The 19,046-nt window shown below is 41.0% G+C and overlaps 3 protein-coding genes across 9 annotated transcripts in view; 2 read left to right on the top strand and 1 right to left on the bottom strand.

Annotated features, from left to right (window-relative positions):
* The first annotated feature begins 461 nt into the window (after positions 1-461).
* Positions 462-5,321, top strand: kxd1 (KxDL motif containing 1). 2 transcript variants are annotated; one of them, XM_086027255.1, is made up of 5 exons: positions 462-484; positions 2,048-2,191; positions 2,559-2,711; positions 2,830-2,876; positions 3,848-5,321. In XM_086027255.1, exons 2-5 carry the CDS (start codon positions 2,094-2,096, stop codon positions 4,090-4,092), a joined length of 543 nt encoding a protein of 180 aa, XP_085883381.1. In that variant the 5' UTR covers positions 462-484; positions 2,048-2,093; the 3' UTR covers positions 4,093-5,321. The 2 variants fall into 2 exon arrangements, with proteins under 2 accessions (XP_085883381.1, XP_085883380.1); XM_086027254.1 differs by lacking the exon at positions 462-484 and adding an exon at positions 1,325-1,460 and having other exon boundaries at positions 2,045-2,191.
* Positions 5,322-6,835: 1,514 nt separating this feature from the next.
* Positions 6,836-12,403, top strand: ergic2 (ERGIC and golgi 2). Its single transcript, XM_086027253.1, has 13 exons — positions 6,836-7,268; positions 7,366-7,474; positions 7,552-7,598; positions 7,986-8,053; positions 8,620-8,660; positions 8,912-9,013; positions 9,199-9,291; positions 9,848-9,903; positions 9,983-10,081; positions 10,175-10,272; positions 10,385-10,547; positions 11,908-11,987; positions 12,064-12,403. The coding sequence occupies exons 1-13, from the start codon at positions 7,163-7,165 to the stop codon at positions 12,142-12,144; spliced, it is 1,143 nt and encodes a 380-aa protein (XP_085883379.1). The 5' UTR covers positions 6,836-7,162; the 3' UTR covers positions 12,145-12,403.
* magi2b (membrane associated guanylate kinase, WW and PDZ domain containing 2b) overlaps positions 12,364-19,046 on the bottom strand; it is a 111,947-nt gene continuing 105,264 nt past the window's right edge. For 4 of the 6 annotated variants that reach the window (XM_086027246.1, XM_086027248.1, XM_086027247.1 and 1 more), the window contains exon 22: positions 12,364-18,894. In XM_086027246.1, coding sequence (XP_085883372.1) covers positions 18,260-18,894 — 635 coding nt within the window. In that variant the 3' untranslated portion in view covers positions 12,364-18,259. The remainder of the gene's footprint in view (positions 18,895-19,046) is intronic. The other 2 variants (XM_086027250.1, XM_086027252.1) reach the window with 1 other exon arrangement.

The following is a 19,046-nucleotide window of genomic DNA, read 5'->3' as shown; positions in this document are numbered from 1 at the left end:
ATTCTATCATGAAATGAACGTAATCACTGTTTGCCTGTTTCTATTGCGATCTTAGGCTCCCATGTGAAGATATGTAAGTTTCTCAAGGATTTTGCTAATAAACATTGAAGTCAGACTTTATCGATGGATAGGAAGGAAGTTCATCGTTGTTTGAAGTTCTCTGTACTTGGGAGAGAAACTAAAGTTACCTCGGTTTTGGAAGAAAGTGCCTGGAGGTGGCATGGCCAAATACATATTGTGGTGACGTTGGTGAAGGTGGGGGCGCCAAAGGGGCGCCGTTTTTAACCGCCCCTGTTTGTAAAAAAGACTAGTATGTAAATCCAATTTTTGCACACATTGTTGTAAAATGTGATGTGCTCTTCATGTAAATATCAACAATAGACAGTCTGCTATATCCTCTGGGCTTTATGCCATTTGCGTTTACCATCACTTCCCGTTTTTGAACCATTTTTAGCAAATGCAAATGAGAGGAAACTTTGCAAAGGTGAGGGCAACTAACTTCAGATTTGTAAACATATCAGTAATATTCCGTTTACCTCAAATTGCATCGTTTTGCTCTACGTAAGAACTCAAGTTGGTTAAGGTCGGGGAGTAAAAGAAGCAAAAGCAAAATATCCTAAAAGGCTACAAAGAAGATGACAGAGTAATACAATTGAACAAGGCCTGAGATTAAACACAATTGCCTATTTTTACTGACACGCCATAAATTCACAGTACATGGTGAAAAATGTATGCAAGATCAGGAATAGAATAGGATACTGGTCGGTGTAGTTAGTTGAAATACTACAATGCACAACACTTGAGAACTTTTATATCGTGTTTTTTCTTCATTTGTGGCTGTTACCATCATCGATAATCCACAAAAAATGGAGACTGCTAATTTACAAACTCAGCAGTAGGGAATCAAACACGTCGTTTACCGCCAGACTAAAGGTTTTTAATTTGATATTTTAAATCAATGAAAATATTTGCTGTACTGTAATTGTGGCTTTAGAACGGCGTTAGTGTAAATTGGTGATACATTTACGTACAAATTTGGGTTACGTCACGGCCGTAGCCACGAAATTCCATTGTAAACCGAGGACCATATATATATATATATATATGTATACTTGATCATTATCTTCTTGTCTTTTGCATTGTTATCGCATTACTAATGGCCATTTTAATGTAGCTGTGAAACATTTGTCAATGTTTTCTTTTAATATACTGGATAACTACGAAAGTACGGAACATTCAGACACTAACGTAATGACAGAACGTTTCTCTTCGATATGTTTCCAACAAAGAAAGGGAACTTTATAAAAAGGAGACACCGCCGGACATTCAACTCTCGTGACCGGAAGTGGCTAAAACACGGAAATATGTTTGTTTTGGTTTAGCAGGCAGCTACCCGTATCATGTTTATGCTGCCCAAATAGGGAAATTAATCAATATATACATCTTCTGAGGAACCCGAGGTAGATATTCCTATTTTCCTGTGCTTTGGTCGTTAATTTAGCGTCTTTACTTATGTTAGCTTTCCTTTAGTTTAGTAGCAGAACAGGAGTCATATAAAATTGATGGAGTAGCATACCGCTAGTCGTTCAAACATAACTCAACAAAGTGAGGAATAACATGACCATGTGTTAACACTGCGTTTTATTCTGCAGTGGATATCATAAGGCTACACTTCCATGTTCTATTGCCTGGTTAATCTTTGTCAAAGTTATTCCACCATTAATGTGATCTATAATCTATACAACTCAACTGAAGCGTTTGGAAAATCTTTCCGAAAGGGTAAATATAAATAGGTAATGCGAGATAATGTGGTTGCACAAGTGTTCACACGCCCTCATAACTGGAGTAATGGCCGTGTTATAACGTAACCAATCACATTCAATTTGAATGACTCTCATCTAACATGAATTTGAATGATTCAAACTCATGTTAGATGAGGAGTCAGAACACACCTGCTACCATTTGCAGTGCCTCACGTATAGCCCCATATAAGGTTCAGCAGTTGTACTAGGCCTTTACTAACATGTTTTTTTTCGCTTTCTAGCAGAGGATTGAATCTTTTGTGTTAAGTGTTCTGTATCTGGAGCTTCATCATGGTGGAGCCCAGTGCCTCCGGCGTGTTCTGCAGCCGGATGCTGAGCATGGTCAACTCCGAGGACGTCAACGCCATCATCCAGGCTCAGCGACACATGTACGTCACAATCAGAATCGTCCTTTACCAATAACTCTAGTACTTTTGTTACATAACATTTCAAATAACACAACACCGCGGCTTTAAATGCCAAACAAATTTGTTTGTTCTCATTGTTCGAAGGTAATAGTTTTTATTTGTTTACAGTACTGGCTGTGCAATAAGAAAATTTTGAAATTTTGAAATTTATTTCACTGTTCTAAAAGTGTTTTGAGTGCAATAAGAAAATGTGTTTTGAATTTTTTAAAATTTATTTTAAAATTGAGTGCATTAGAAAAGCTTGTCTTAATGGTACAGTATTTGATTATGTTTACATGACATTTTTGCGTTTTCTTTTGCGATAACCCTGTTATGTTTTTCCTGTCAGGCTGGACCGCTTTGAGAAGACCAACGAAATGCTGATCAACTTCAACGGGCTGTCCAACGTGCGACTGCATCAGATGAATGAGCGCTTCTTGCTCCATACGCGCACCCTCGTCGAGATGAAGAAAGATTTGGACAGTGTCTTCCGACGGATCAGGTTGGGTCATTTAAAAGTAACAAATTTTCCTCTTCCATTTTTCTGTTTGTGGTCCTCAATGTAAAAAAAATGGACAATAGACAGTCAACATTCTTTTTTTGTTTTTTTAACTCTTTAGGGCGCTAAAGGGAAAGATTGGCAAGCAGTACCCAGAGGCTTTCAGTAGTAAGTTAACGTGTGTATTGTCATAAAGAATTACAAAGGGGTTAAAGGGTTAATCATTCACTTCATTCAGTGAGAAACCCAGATCGCTAAAGCAGTAATGAAATCAGAATTACAATTTTGTATGAAAAACACTTGTGAGCCATAAATATAAAACAAAGCATGATTGCGTCATTTTACACCACCCAGCAAAGTAGTTCTATGCACGCCGTTCATAACCCCAAAATGTTGTGTCTCGAGAAACATGTCAACCGGGGACCCCCGATACAGTCGAACCTCTAAGGTCGAACCTCATCTACACATTTCATGTTGATATCATATTTATTTGTATCTAAAAGGGAAGTCAAATTTAAAAAAATCTTTATAATAGTGTAAACACGACATTCTCATTAATATTGCGTCAGTGGAAGATGAATCAAGCAGCAAAATCCACCCATTTTTATCCTTCTCACGGGGCGGCCATTTTGCCACATGCCGTCAACTGAAAAGGACATCACAGTTGCTCAGGGCTCGGCTCGCAAATGTCACATGACCAAATCCATAAAACAGGTGAGCCGTGATTGGTTGTTACCTGAGCCTTGAGGCGCTGTGATGTCATTTTCCGTCGACAGCGGGTGGCAAAAGGAGATGGGTAAAAATGGGTGGATCTTTCTGCTTAATTCGTATTCCACAAACGCAATATTAATCAGAATGACATGTTTTGACTAGTGGGGGCGCATTATATGGTCCTTAAAATATTTTGGACTTAACTTTCTCATTAATAACATATTTTTCACATAGGAAACAACAGAAATAGAGGTGCCTTGATATAAAAGTTAAATTTGTTCCGTGATCACGCTCGTAACTGTTCCCAGTAAGAGTTCAAATTTGGGTAAAATGGTGACATTCACCTCTGGGGCATTCAGCGTCTCCTCTATTTATATCTGATTTAATTTCTCTGAAAAAGAAGCCTGAACTACTACTTCTTTGGCCAGACATCCATGAATCCCCCATCCCGGAGGACGACAACGACTTGGACCCGGCGCCGCCAAGTGTGGCCACCACCGTCACCTGGGGCCAGAGCTCGGATTCCTGCGACTCCAGTCCCGACGTGGTTTCGCCCGCCGCCAGCAGATGCTCCGAGGAGCTCTCCCAAGAAGCGCCCGACACGCCCGCCTCAGACGCCCATCGCACGGCTGGCCTGCAGGATGAAGGCCCGGACTCTGTGCCTGCTGAGTAGCTTCACGTTGCGTGTGGATGGACTTCATCACTGCAACTCAACTTCACTACTTCACTGTTCTTTCTTTTTTTTTTTTTTTGTATACAGTGGTACCTTGACTTACGAGTGCTCCAAACATGCCGTTTTTTCCGAGTTATGAGCCGCTTGAATGAAGTGAAAAAAGTTAAAGTACTGTAATGCCCTTGGATGTGGGCAAGGAGAGCCACAGTCACAGATGCACTTTCAGCCGTTTAGTGAACAGGGCAAACAGTCCAACACACAAATAGAAAATGAGAACACTCACACGGAGCTGCTGTGGTTCACAACTCACAGCCAGACGCTTGCACGCAGGGTAAAACCAACCCGACTCTGGCTCCTGATGTCACTAGGCCACACCCACATATCATATTTGTTGTTCGGCATTTGCAAATTCGCAGCTTTTAATGGGGTGTTTATGTCGGATATCACAACTTTTCTTTAGTGGCATCTTGGTGCCAAGCATATATGTTGAACTGAGGGGAGGAGCTTCATTTAATCAGACTATAGCTTTGTCTAGTAGGAAAGAAAATGTTTAGCCTCCATCTTGTGGCACCCATATGCAATTACAAATGTTTTGTGGCCATCAATCACTAGCGGATTCTGTTTGCTTTTATACAATACATAGCTATTTGTATTCATTAAAAACATAAGATCTTTGTTTCTGGGAGGCAGGTTTATTACCGGCATTTCAATTCATGTCAATGGGGAAATTGATTTCATATTTGAGTGCACTGAGAAAGGATCTTGGTCAAGGAACTAAACTCAGAGTCAAGGTACCACTGTACTGCAGTTGCCTCTTCACTGTTTGCAGACATGATTCAGGAGTTGGCTATAAAACAAGAGTATGTTGTCAGCATGTTTACTTATATCCGTTTAGTGTCAAAAGCACTGCAGGTGAGCTGAAACATGTCCCAGCAGACTTTGACCAAAAGGTAGACACCCTGGACTAGTTGCCAGCCAATCTCCAGGCATATATACTGGATATCATTTTGAGTCTTCAATGCAAAATGAGTACAGTTAAACTCCACACAGGAAGGCCGGAGCTGGGATTGGAATCCAGAACCTTAGTACTGCGAGGCAGACATGCTAACCAGTAGCACACCATCCATAGTTCTCTTTATTTAAAATTCTCAAGGTACTGTTTACAAGTCAAGCTTTCAGTGTCAAAACCATAGGTTATTGTTATAAATAATCATTAACGATGTCAAGTACGAGTGTGTGCAATTGTCTTTACTAAATGTTCCACTTTATACACATGAAGTGGCCACTTTTTTCCGTTTTAGAGTCTTGTCAAGGACGATTCCTTATATCTAATGGCAGTGAGCTTTAACCTTGAGTCAAATCAAGCAAACAGAAGATGGCTGCTTTGTGATGTATGTAGGTATGTGAAAGAATACCTGCCAAAGTACAGTTCACTTGTATTTAACTTTAAGTTCAAAATCTTCTTTCCCAATGACATGTCATTTCACAATGGGTCTGAAAAGGTCTCTTACTGAATGAGTTAAATGGGAAGTCTACCGAAAAAGTGTATTTACAATAATACACCATTCTGTTGAATATTGTTTTTGCGGAATGAGTTAAGCAGCGAAATCCACACGTTTTTTGCCACCTCAGGAGGCGGCAATTTTGCCACTCTCTGTCGACTGAAAATGACATCACAGTTGCTTAGGGTAACGAACAATCACGGCTCGCCTGTTTTCTGAAGCTGGGACCCGGATATATCCAAGGGTCCCAAAACATTTAATACAATTGATTAATTAAGTTTTCTTTTATTTTAAGCCATTATTGTTTTAGTCTTCACGCACTTTAAAACACATCAAAATGGTTAATCTTACCATGACCATTATGAGTGCTTCCCCTCCCTCAGAATGGATTATTCTATCTCCTCTTATTCTATCTGTTTGCACATGTCCAGACTTGATTCCGGGAAAGGGTAGTACGAGCAAAACATTTATTGTTGTTGTTCTTACGTGTTTTGAGAAAAATGACGCAGTATTATCCCAGGGAAGCAGAGAGGAAAGCGAGAGGAAAACAGGTTTTAATCACAACTACCAACGTTTTCCAACCTTTTCAGAGTGACATAGAAACTTTATGATTATTCAATTGTAAGATGATAAACATCGAGAACCTAATATACCTCAGGAAATATAATTTCCCCAAAGTCACACTTTTTAGTTTAATGGTAAACATATTCAAAATCGACTGGATGTGGTGAGGCAATTTACTTTGGCTCGCCAAATGACCGTGAACCTCAAAGGCAGTCTTAATTACAGCAAATGCTTGTAATCATAAACATTTCTAGGCCATACATATAAAACAAATTCAAAAACAAGTACGGCGCAGGGGCGGAGCCAGAACGTGGCTAATGGGTTGGCCTGGAAAAATCAGGGTGGGCCTGAATATTTCTCTCACTTCGCACAATCCTCCTGTCCCGACACATCGTATATTCAAATAAAATGACAAACCGAATAATATGAAGTGCAGATCTTCCTTAGATAACCACAATTATGCCATTCATAATATTCAATTTGAAAAAAAAATACAAATAATTTCATAATTTACAAAAAATGTAAAAGTATATATTTTTTCATGAATCTCACTGGGTGGGCAGTCTCTCAATCTGGGTGAATCTCTGTGCACACGTAGGGCCCACCCATGGCTCCGCCCCTGATACGGCGGTAACTGAGCTTGCTTTCCTCACTACGATCGGTGTTCTTAAAAACGTGTAGTTCTTTTAGGATCCACCCGAGGGCGCTACATCAAAATGTGTGAGGTTTTCAAAACGAGTCGCAAAACGACTCAACCACCCGATTCTTCCCTTGATTTTTTTTCTTCTGTTGCGAATCGATGTAGTTTGAAATAAATATTATCCAGTAAACGAGAGCATGCGTGTTCTACGTCACCCGCTAGCCTAGCTTTCTCCCTAGCCATAGCTAGCACTCAAGCTAGCGGCTGTCATGCTGCTAAACGTCAGCACATCTTGACAGCAAAAAAAAAAATAAAAAAAAAAACTCATCCAGCGACATTCCTTCAAGCCCGAAGTTACGCCAAGATGAGAAGACTGAGTAAAAAGAAAGCTTTAACGCTGGTCAGAGAACTGGACGCCTTCCCCAAAGTCCCTGAGAGCTACGTGGAGTCGTCAGCCAGCGGGGGCACAGGTAAGACGGACAGTGGACACACACATCAACCCACAGTCTACCATCGCCACTTATTTCATGGCTACATTTTTTTGGCCGTCGTTGTCGTTCCTTCCAGTGTCTCTGATTGCATTCAGTGCCATGGCTGTGCTCGCCTTCTTGGAGTTTTTTGTCTACAGGGACACATGGATGAAATACGAGTACGAGGTTGACAAAGACTTTAGCAGGTACCAACACCAGGACGTCGTGTATTTAGCTTTTTTTTTTTTTTTTTGTACTCAAACTACTGCTCATCATGTTGCAGCAAACTGAGGATAAACATTGACATCACGGTCGCCATGAGATGCCAGTGTAAGTAGTATTCGCTGTCAGTCAATCAATCAATCAATCAATATATATATATATATATATATATATATATATATATATATATATATATATATATATATAAACAAAACCAAAGCAATGTTATTTGGTAATCGAATAATGGATTCAGGATTGCCAATAAACATTCCTTTTGTTCAAATCGAAAGTGTGAATGAAAACAATTTTTGGGGGAGTTATTTGTCTTCGAAACCTCACGTCAGACACAACAAAAACGACAGAAAGCTTTGCTTACTTGTCACCCGGAAGAATATGTGATGTCAGGTGCAACTAATGATCTGTCCAAATATGCTTGTAGATTTTTGCACTTTGTGAGAGTCACGATTGGAATCATTCGTGTGTTTCAATGTGCAGACATTGGCGCAGATGTTCTGGATCTGGCAGAGACCATGGTTGCTTCTGATGGCCTAAAATACGCGCCGGTCAGTATCTTTGCTGGATGTGCACTGAGTGGTTCAAGTGATCATTTTTGACGACGAGCCTCATGAGAAGATCGTTTGTGTTGAACTCCTGAATGTCGTCATCTATTATTGTGTACATTTCTCGATGCATGGTGTTGCTTTATGACTCTCTCCAATTTAAGTTCTTTGCTGCCATCTTTTGCACAGTATGCGATTATAATTCTCTTGTCTCTGATTCACACATCTTTCACGATTCGTGGGAGCGCTTGGTCCCTATCCTTCGTCAATAACGGGGATCAAAACAATCGGGTATAGGCATTAAATCGGAGTAGGGCACTTGGATGTTTAGTGTACACTATTTAATGTCGCGTGGTTTTAATGTGCGTTAAGAAGTATTTAGCTGGAGGAATAACATGAACGGTAACGTGTAAGCCTGTAATAAATGTGTCAAATTCCAACTATATCAATGTGATAAATTGAAACGACCATACTATTTGCTGTAAAAATTAAAGCTCCATTTTGTGCTTGAATTCATGTATGACCCTCTCATAAATCACTTCTTCTATGTCTCCCACCCCCAATTTTAGGTCAACTTTGAGCTGTCGCCCCAGGAAAAAATCTGGCACATGTAAGTTGAGATGATGACATCATTCACTATCCTGCAGGCGTCGTAAAGACAACATTTCACAGGCCACTGGATTTAAGTACTACAGTGGTACCTTGACTCAAGGGCGCTTTGCTAGGATTTTTATCAAATGTTTCTTTTTTTCATTCTTAATTTCAATACACGAGCGCTTGGTCACAGAACGAATAGAACCTGTAAGTCAGAATAGCACTCTGCAGTATTTCAGTATTGACTTTTTAAAATGTCTTTTACAGGACCCTCCTTCACATCCAGGAGCGTCTGCGAGTGGAACACTCTCTGCAGGACTTGATCTTCAAGTCTGCCATGAAAGGATCTCCACCTCCTGATTCCAGAAGGTGCAGAACCCCTGTCCAAAATATTATGTTCATTCAGGCAGCTGTAGTGCGAAATTAGTCACAGTACGCCTGAGCTGAAAATTCAGAGATTCTTGCAACAGAAATGTTCCAAGTTACACGATTGTGTCACTAGTTGCCAGGCAGATTTCATGGGTGTGATTTTGCGCGCGTGTGTTGTTCTATAGCATGGACAGCAGCACGTCTCTGACGGCCTGCCGGATTCACGGGCATCTGTACGTCAACAAGGTGGCTGGAAATTTTCACATCACTGTTGGAAAGTACGTATACGTACACACCAGGGAAACTAGACACTCGTACTGTATTTTCACCACACACACGTCGCACAAAACTGCCACACACACCCCACACACAAAACACACGCACCGCATGCACACACACTACACTCACTGTCTGACTATTACACGCGCGCTTTGATTTATCAAATCGAATCGTTCCGTTTTAAAATTGTTGCCTCCTTGAATCGTATTGCACCCAGCATATCGAGATGCGTGTCAAATCATCTATTCTGAGAGATGTCTTTTATGAAAAATCAGTTTGGCATTGATGATGATTTGTCGTTTCTTTGAATTTAAAAGATAAAGACATTCAAACATCCTCCCCCCCCACAAAATGGTAAAAATGTGGCCAATTTGTGCCCATTTTTCTCTGTGTTGTAATACGACAAATACTAAAGGACAAAGCATTGTAAAACCCTCAAAAGTTCTGCCTGGAATTCATATCTAGGTTTGAAGTGCTATGGGAGCAAAAAAGGAGTAATTTTATTCATCATTTACATTTTAAATGAATTGGCTGATCTGTCATTTTTGTGCGCAGGTCCATCCCTCATCCACGAGGCCACGCCCACCTCGCGGCTCTCGTCAGCCACGACAGTGAGTCAGGTTTCCTCCTCCGGTTTTGTCGTCAGTCAACCGCCGGGGCCGTTATCATCATTGTGCGCGTGCGTTGCAGGTTTCAACTTTTCCCACCGCATCGACCATTTCTCTTTCGGGGAGGACATCCCGGGCGTCATCAGCGCCCTGGACGGCACCGAGAAAGTCACCACCGACTGTAAAGGGATTCGTCCGCAACTTTCCCCTCACGACCGCTTTGATTGGCAGCTCTAACTTCGTGCCTGTGTGTGATTGTTCTCGTTCTCGTCAGCCAACCACATGTTCCAGTATTTCATCACCATCGTCCCCACCAAACTCAACACGTATAAGGTTGCGGCCGACACGCACCAGTACTCGGTCACCGAGAGGGTATGCGACCTCCGCAAGCGCAGCGTCTCACGTCGGCGTGCGTTCTCACGTGTTCCTATTCTTGCTGTGCGCTTTGTGTGTGTGTGTGTGTGTGTGTGTGTGTTGCGTGCAGGAACGCGCCATCAACCACGCAGCGGGCAGCCACGGCATCTCGGGGATTTTCATGAAGTACGACATCAGCTCTCTGATGGTCAAAGTGAGCGAGCAGCACATGCCGCTCTGGAAGTTTCTGGTGCGTCTGTGCGGCATCGTCGGAGGGATCTTCTCCACCACGGGTACGCTGCTCGCTCGCTCGCTCGCTGGCGCGCATGGAAATGTTCCGGCTGTTTGTGTCAAAAGGCGTCGATGTAGATGGTATGACGTTTCTTTTTGTCATGCTTGTAGTCGACCGTTTCATAATGTTGGCAAACAAAAGGTGCCAGGGTGCCTAAAGTGGCAAAATATTGATATATCCTTTATAAATGTATATATTCATTTTGAAACTATTTTCTACTTAATATATTTTAAGGGCAAGTCAAAAGGTTTCTCTACAATAATCTGTTGTATGTGGCCCCACCCGTCTAAACACAGCTCACTTGTTTTCTGAAGCTGAGCCATGATTGGTTGTTAGCAACTGTGATGTCATTTTTAGTCGGCAGAAAGTGACAAAATGGTCGCCCCCTGAGATGGGTGAAAACAGGTGGATTTTGCTGCTTAATTCATATTCCACAAACGCAATATTAATCTGAATATCAAGTTTAGGCGAGTGGGGCTACAGAAAACATTACTGTAAAGAAAAGTTTTGGGTTGATTTTACTCTTTAGCAGCAAAATCCACCTGTTTTTAGTCATCTCAGTGGGCGGCCATTTTGCCACTTGCTCTTGATTGAAAATGACATTATAAGTGCCTAAGGGATCAGGGCAATGACCAATCACAGCTCAGCTTGTGAATGTCACATGACCAAACTCAGAAAACAGGTGAGCCATGATTAGTTGTTACTTGAGCCCTATGCAACTGTGTCATTTTCAGTTGACAGCAAATTGCAAAATGGGCCTGAGATGGTTACATTTTTTCGGGGGGATTTTTAAATTCCACAAATATTAATCAGAATGCCGTGTTTAGGATATAGGGCCGCATAGAACAAGAAACGTTTTGATTTAACTTCCTACTATTGTATGTAAATATTTTAATATGTTTAATATTCCATTACAATATTTAGTAACTATTGTTACTTGTAATATCTTATATTTAACAATTTCAAATGTTTTATATTTTAATTAAAAAAACTATTATAATAAAATATTTTGTAATGTATTTTGTAGCTTTTCATGTAAGAAATCTTGAAATTAAGTCAATGTATTTAAAATATTTTGTGAATTAAGTCATTCTGTCCTTTTTTGTGATTAATTTGATTAAAATTTCTAGCCATTTTTAATTAATTTGATGTAATAATTAAAATATATTTTTTAACTACACTGGTACCTCAAATTAAAAGTATGAATTCGTTAACTCAAAACGTTTGTAAATTGAGCTAACTTTTCTCATCCATACATGCATATCTTTTTATACAGAAATTTTCTTTAAAACAGCCTCATTTAACGAATGAAGCCTATGAAATGTAAATTGATCATTTCTATTTGCTTTGGTGTGCTGCAGGCATGCTGCACAGCGTAATGGGCTTCTTAGTGGATGTGGTCTGCTGTCGCTTCCAAATGGGAATCTACAAACCTCGCAAGGTGCTGTCTATACCTCAACACAAAACTACTCTTTTTTTTTTTCTTTTTCATTTTTCAATGGTTTTCATCATTCCAGGAGGATCCTGTGAGCATGCAACAAGTAAAGGAGCAAGTGGCGCCCCCTGCTGACACCAACCTGACTCAGCCAATCAGCTGACATATTTTATGCCACTTTGTGTATGAAAAGCCATTTGAGCGTTTATAATTTTCATTCAGAATTCAGCCCACTAGTAGGATATCAAATTAATGCGCAAATTGCTTTCAATTGTGCTTTAAAATTTTTTTGTTTAAATACTGTATCTACCAGCTAGTACATTAAGATCATGTTAAAGGCAAACAATTTGTAATGAGAGAAAAAATACCACACAAACGGTGCCTATGTGTAAATGTTTATTAAATAAAATCTCTCCACTCGAGTCGTCGTTGTCTCTTCTGTATAGGATCACGTCAAAGCGTCACTTTTAGACCATGTCAAGAGTTTATTTGACAGTATTTCAGAATATCTTTCAGTAAACAATTTTTTTGTCTTTTTTTCTTAGCAAAATGTAATATATCCGTACTGTCGCATTTCATAAAAATAGTTGTTCACGTCTTTGAAACTACAGTATCAATGATACAGTAAACCATATTTGTAGGAATACAGCTGTACAAGGTGAATAAGTACTCGGTTAACACGACACAGGTATACTTGATGGGAACATTGTTCTTCACATGGAGAGGTGGCTCCCCCCCCCCCCCCCCCACTTCATTTGCTGTATACAAAATGACCCACAATGGACAGGGCGGACGTGTGCGATTGGAGATGGAGGACACATTTGGACCTTTTACTCCCATCACACTGCTAAACTTTGCTCGAAATGAGACGAGTGACGCTCAGGCTGGCTCTCGAAAGTCTTGGACCATTGTCAGCATGTAGTCAGTGTGTGACATTTGCTTGCATGTTACACTAGTCCCACTGACATACAACGATCATCGCAGTTGGGCGGGAGCCACAAATCGACACTATTGGTCAGTCCCCGCATGTGTCTTTTTTTTTTTTTTTTCTCACAAAATACCGTGGTGCCTTGAGATATGAGCTGTTTGAACTTTTTTTTTTTTTGCTTTGAAACAGGCAAAAATCTGAGATATGAGCGCTGACTGGTGGCAGTGAGCTCATCAATTCACAACAAGGAGCACACAGTGAAAGATGATTTTTTTAAAAGTCACTCCCAGTTAGTTTACAGTCAATCTGTTCATTAAACATGCACGTGAATTCAAAATGACCACATAACAACCTTCCACTAGCTTAATGCTAACACACAATGCAAAATTCCATAGACAAGCTAACAAATTGCACATGTTGTAGTGTTACATGACTGACAGGCTTTTTTTTTTTTTTTTTGCTTTATCCTTATCTTTATTTAAAATCGGCGTATGTTACTGCAGCTTACTGAGTCACGTAAAGTTGTTCTGAAACTCTTCTTGGGTTGGGTCTAAATGCCTGCATTGTGATGGCCAAGAGGAGTACACCAGAAAGAGCCGAAATGAAATTAATCTTGATGCACACTTCATTCTTAATATCACTCTACTACTGTTATTAGTACTGTTTCCATTATTAAAAACACATTACGCAAAATTTCATTATTTTTTGGAAGGCTGGAATGGATAAATGGCATTTCCATTCATTTCAATGGGTCATGAAGATTTTTCGATATGAGTTATTTGAGATAGCTCGGATCTCAAGGCACCACTGCATTAATGAATCTATAGCGTTAATAATACCTTGCTGTCTTTAACTGTGCATGTTATTAACAAAAAATATATGCAGATTTTTTTTTTTTCATGTTTTCTGAAAAATCGTTTTGCAGATTCCGCCCGACGGTGACGATATAGAACGTAGACTGGTCCTAATACTACCGGTACTTGACAAGGTTCACAAATAAATGTAGGGTTGGGATCCGGGGTTTCAATTTAATGTTATGGTTTTAGAAATAACACAAAAGCCTCAATTGTAACTGGAATTGGAACCCTAATTGAGTCCTACTTTGGGTCCTAATGTTTTGACCCTTTGTCAAAATGACATTTGAAGGCCATAAAAGTGGCCACTTCTCCCCATCAAAACTCCACGTGAACAGACACTTTGTTGAATGAGGGGACAAGACTTTAAATTGGGTTTCTCTGCTTTTTAGCCGCAAACAAAAGCATGAGAAAAAACAAAGGTGATGACAAATTCAGTGGAACCTCCGTTGGTCCAACATAATCAAATCGGTTGGCGTTCTAAAGCAAACTTTTGACAAACAATGAAAATGGACATAGTGGCGGGCTCCCTCTAGTGGCATGGGAAAGACTCACTTGCCTAAAAACAGCTCAGTTGGATTTTCAAAGTCCAGTAAAATTTGAGTTCACCTATTGTGTATTCTTGTCGCTTATGTCACCCCCCCCCCCTTTGACTCGCTGATGATGTGTCCCACCTTGGAGGTTCCTCTGTAAAACGGTTGTGTATTATCAGGGGGTGCAAAAGAATAGATTTATTTTTCAATATATATTTCTTTTCACATAAGCATGCCAAATGTATTGAGTTGATAGAGCTCTATCTTGAATGAATTTTGTAAGTTGAGTTTTTCTCCCCCCATTAAGACAAATTATCAATATTGATATTGGGTTTAGAATTGACTTTTTTTTGTGTGTTCTTCTACTTCACTACAGAGAGAGAGAGAACTTTCCCCACCTCTGGTAATTTTCACGATATTCTAATTGTGACTTTTCATAGTAAAAACCACTGACCTACTTTTGCATCCCCAGCTTTATGATTATGATGAGCAGCAATGCTACAGGCCCGTGTTCCAACACTGTCAAGACCACCAGGCTGATATGTGTGTGTGTGTGTGTGTGTGTGTGTGTGCGCGCACATTGGCTCCGTGTCATGCATCCCCAATTTGTCTGCGTGGGTTTTGAGTAAGGCACTCCGCCCCCTCATCCTCGTCATCGTCCTCACATTGATGCCTCTCTCCCACAGTGATGTGGTACGCGTAGCACAGTACAAAGGCTTTTAGAAATGAAGACGTAAGAAAAGTCCTTTGAGCATTTGTTCCAGATCCTTGATATCCATCTTAAGGTCAATCTCCAAGTACACACTTTGTCCTCATATGTAAAATAATTCTGAGCACTAGTAGAACGAGGGTACACTTCAAGAACGACTGTCTTACAACTACTTGTGACACTTTTTTGCCTACTAGTGTGACTTTAAAGCAGCACTGGGCAAGAATTTGACCGTAATATTTTTTTTTTCACAACTCTTTTTGATGAAACATTGACTTATAAATAGTTGAATGGGACTTTTGTCATGCCCTGGGGGGGTTGGTATCGTTTTTTTAATGGCACCAAGCAACTTTGAGGAGGATGGGAGCAACCCTGGCACACACACCAAAAAAAAATGCAAATGTCCAAAATTGCTTTACGGCATACTCACTTCCTCCTTTCGCTATAAGGACGATAAGCCGATTCGAACGTCTACGCGCTATTACCGGTGTCATGGCAGAAGCCCCAAAACAGACAAAAAAACAAAAGTATTGTTTAAACAAAATTAGATTCATTACCTCATCGTTATTCATCTGTCACACACGAAATTCAGTCCAACTTGCAGGCCGGCGAGAGCTCAGGATTTCACGACACTACGCGCTGGCGCGCATGGGCGATGTGGTCGCCGTTTGTCCAAACACTACCGCATTTGTCCACATGGCGCCGCCATAATCAACAAAAACTGACATATGACACAGTGTCGCATCAATGGATATCTAGGACATTATTTAAAATGTTCAAACAATATGCTACTAGAATGCAATTACACGCTACTATTATGCTTTTATAAAATGTACCACTTAATATCTTGTGCTTCACTACTAGTAGTCCACACTCGTCAACTGTGTCCAGTTGTCTCGCCAGTAACATGTCGTTGTCCTACTAGTAGGCCAAAGTTGCCCGTACTAGTGTCCAGAAATGTCATGCATAGTGTGAAAATTAAGTTCAAACTAGTACATGGACCTTAAGATGGAAATGAAGGATACTGAATAAGTGCTCTTAAAGGCTTTAAAAGCTTAAGCGCAATCATTTGATATCCTTAATAAGGAGGACACTAGTGCATGACACATGCCAACTAGTTTTCCCAAGTAGTGTGACTAGTGAAATAAAGTAGTAGAACAGTAAGATTCTAATTGGGTGCTAGTAGGCCGACATTGACACTAGTAGTGGTAAGACAATAGTTCTTCCAGTGCCCTGACTTGCCCTACAGTGAGGACAAAGGGGCATACTAGTAATATGGACCTTAGGCTGGATGTCAAGGATTATGGGACTTAAAAAAAATAAAATAATAATAATCCTCTAAGATTCCTAAAAGGAAAAAATGAATTTCTCAAAGGATTTTCCATGAGTTCGACAACACTGCACAATGGTTAACGTATGCTTGTGTACATAACTCAGTGTAGTAGTGAGACTTCTTCTTACCAAGCCTGCAGTCACTAATATATATAAAAAAAAAAGGAGAACAAAGAGGTCCTCGTTTACGTTTTGGGAGTCCCATGCACGGGTCGTCATTTTGCCGACGTGTCGTTGATATGTAGTCATAATCGAGGCCCGGAATAGAAAGAGCGGACCCTAAATAATCACGTCCTGGTGATTTTTTTTTTTTTTTTTTTCTTCATCCTTTTTTTTCTGCTTCTTTACAACAACAAATGTACACATTTTGGACATCTTTACATTTACAGTATGATATATTTGTTAGGCATGTGAGGAGTAACACTGGACGGACTTCTAGAAGAGTGATTCCCAAATATACAATTTCACTTAATTGAAAATTCAAGTGTTCCCCTGCATATTCCCAAATTCACCGACTAACCGTTTTTTTTTTTTAACCTAACCTTTGTCACTCATTGAAAAAAATGCCGTTTTGTGCTCAGGTTTTCAGGAACAAGGCTGGACTAATATAAAATGAGTGGTTTGGCGCCATCGAGTGGCATCTTGGTGCCAAGGAACTATGTTAAAAAGAGAGCAAGAGCTCCTATTACTGTAGACATGAAATGTTTATGCCAGTGATGATCTGCATGGTGACAGGCAGAACAATTAAACGATCTTCCACTAGAGGGCGGAAGATACAAAATTAGCCTAGGTATATTTTTTGTAGCATATTTTGTTTGGTGGCGTTCAGTGAGAGTTTTGTCATGTAAAATCCAGAAATTTACAATTCACCCCCAGTTTGTGAAAATCTGCCACATAGAGACCATACAAAAAAACATAATGATTAAAAACACTTTTTTTTTAACCCATCGGAAATGTATTTGCACGCAAAAGAAATGTGTAAGAATAAAATATATTTAAAAAAGTAATGTAGTGTGTATGTGTGAGATACTGTTTTTAAGAGGCGGACCTTGGTGTGTGTTGTCGGCGCGTGAGTGTCCGAGTGTGAGCTGCGGCCAACAGCAGTTGAGATTTTAAATCAGAGATCATTTATGTTCCCTAGTGTATTTTTGAGTGGTTCCAAAAATGTCTTTATTTTTTTTTCTAGCACATCATATGATTGAGATATTTTCATTTTTTGTTTTTTTAACTATGACCTATGAAGGCTTGCGCAATACGGATTTCAAAATACGTTGTAATTTCTAGCTATGAAGTTTCAGAAAAAAAATTCCACTTGTCGCTGAACCTATCCCTTCATTCATAAATATGACTAAATATATTGCATATGATATTATTGTTATTATATTTTTATAATCATAAAAACCTGAAGTGCGAGATAAAAAGGCAAGCTTTGCTTGTTGGAGAGGTGCTAAGTTTAGCCTGGGTTGTTAGTGGAAGTTACACACAGTCTTTGCCGCATGTGTACTCACTTTTTTTTTTTAAGGGTAACGATGAGTTTAAAGTTATATTGAAGTGTTTTGGGATCCTGGCGTATCGCAGATGTAGAGTTTTAACTTCTGATATAGGCAACTGCAAACATTTTCTCAGGGGGTCGGTTACTATTTGCGGCAGGGTTCTGTCCTTGTCTCATGCATATTGTTAATAAAGGTTGCTCTAGAAGTTTCTCTGTCTTCGATGAGAAAAAAAACCAAAAAAAAAAAAACGAGTCTTTTGGTGTACATTATCGGGCTCCTCACTCTATGTTACATGTGTGAGAGTTGCTCAGCTTTTTAAGGTGGCGGGTGTAATAATCCTCTAGTAAAGCAACATCGGATTAGGATTTGAGGAGTGGATGAAGGAGGACAAACGGTGGCGGGTTGGGGCTGACAAAAAGCCGATCTCGTCTACCTGCTGACAGTGGAGGTCCAGGACCTCAGGGTGCCGGGCAGTTTATCCGGCCCGGGGATGTTCCAGGGCCCCGGGGAGGTGGCGGCGGCTCTCCTGGCGGGGGGCTCCTCGCCGCTCTTTGCGTGGCCCCCGGAACGCTCCTCCTCTCTGGGGTAAACCCCTCTGGACAGCAGCCTCTCCTGGAGGCTGGCGTGGGCGTCTCCGCCGGCCAGAGAGGCCCCGTTGGGAGTGACGCTCACGTAAGGGTCCCACGGCCAGAGAGCGCCCGCCCCCTTTCTGTCGCAGCACGGGGAGCAAGCGTCCCTCGGCCTCCCCGGGACGGCTTTGGCGGGCAAAACCCGAGGCTGCCCGGTGCCCGGCCCGCACTCGGCCTCTCCTCCCTGCCCCCTGATCATGCACTTCTGCTGGGTGGACCTGCCACCTGCGGCCCCTCGAGCCGAGGGGCCGTGGTCCGTCACCTGTGGAGCTTTGTCCGCCGCCATGCACGCTGCGGCCTCTAGAGGGAGCTGATGAGGGGAATCCAAGGTTGCGGCCGGATGGGATGGAGGCAATGGACTCTGGTGGGCTTCGAGGGTCACTTCCGGCAGGGCAGAGTGGATTGTAGAAAGGGAATCCCAGGGGCCGACACAGTCTGTTGAAGACGGGAAAGTATTAATGGGCACAGCAACATTGTGTATTTTACATTCTACAAGCCATCTTTTATTTAGGGTGTTTTCCAATATACACGGCAAGCCCAAATTTAGAGTTGCACACGTGGCATGCTGGACAGCACTGAGACTTACT

This window comes from Filicampus tigris, chromosome 4 (genome assembly GCF_054856515.1).
Source record: "Filicampus tigris isolate MCC_2025a chromosome 4, RoL_Ftig_1.0, whole genome shotgun sequence".
Lineage (NCBI taxonomy): Eukaryota > Metazoa > Chordata > Actinopteri > Syngnathiformes > Syngnathidae > Filicampus > Filicampus tigris.
Note: the sequence above shows the minus strand (reverse complement) of the source record. Positions and strands in the feature narration are given on the sequence as shown.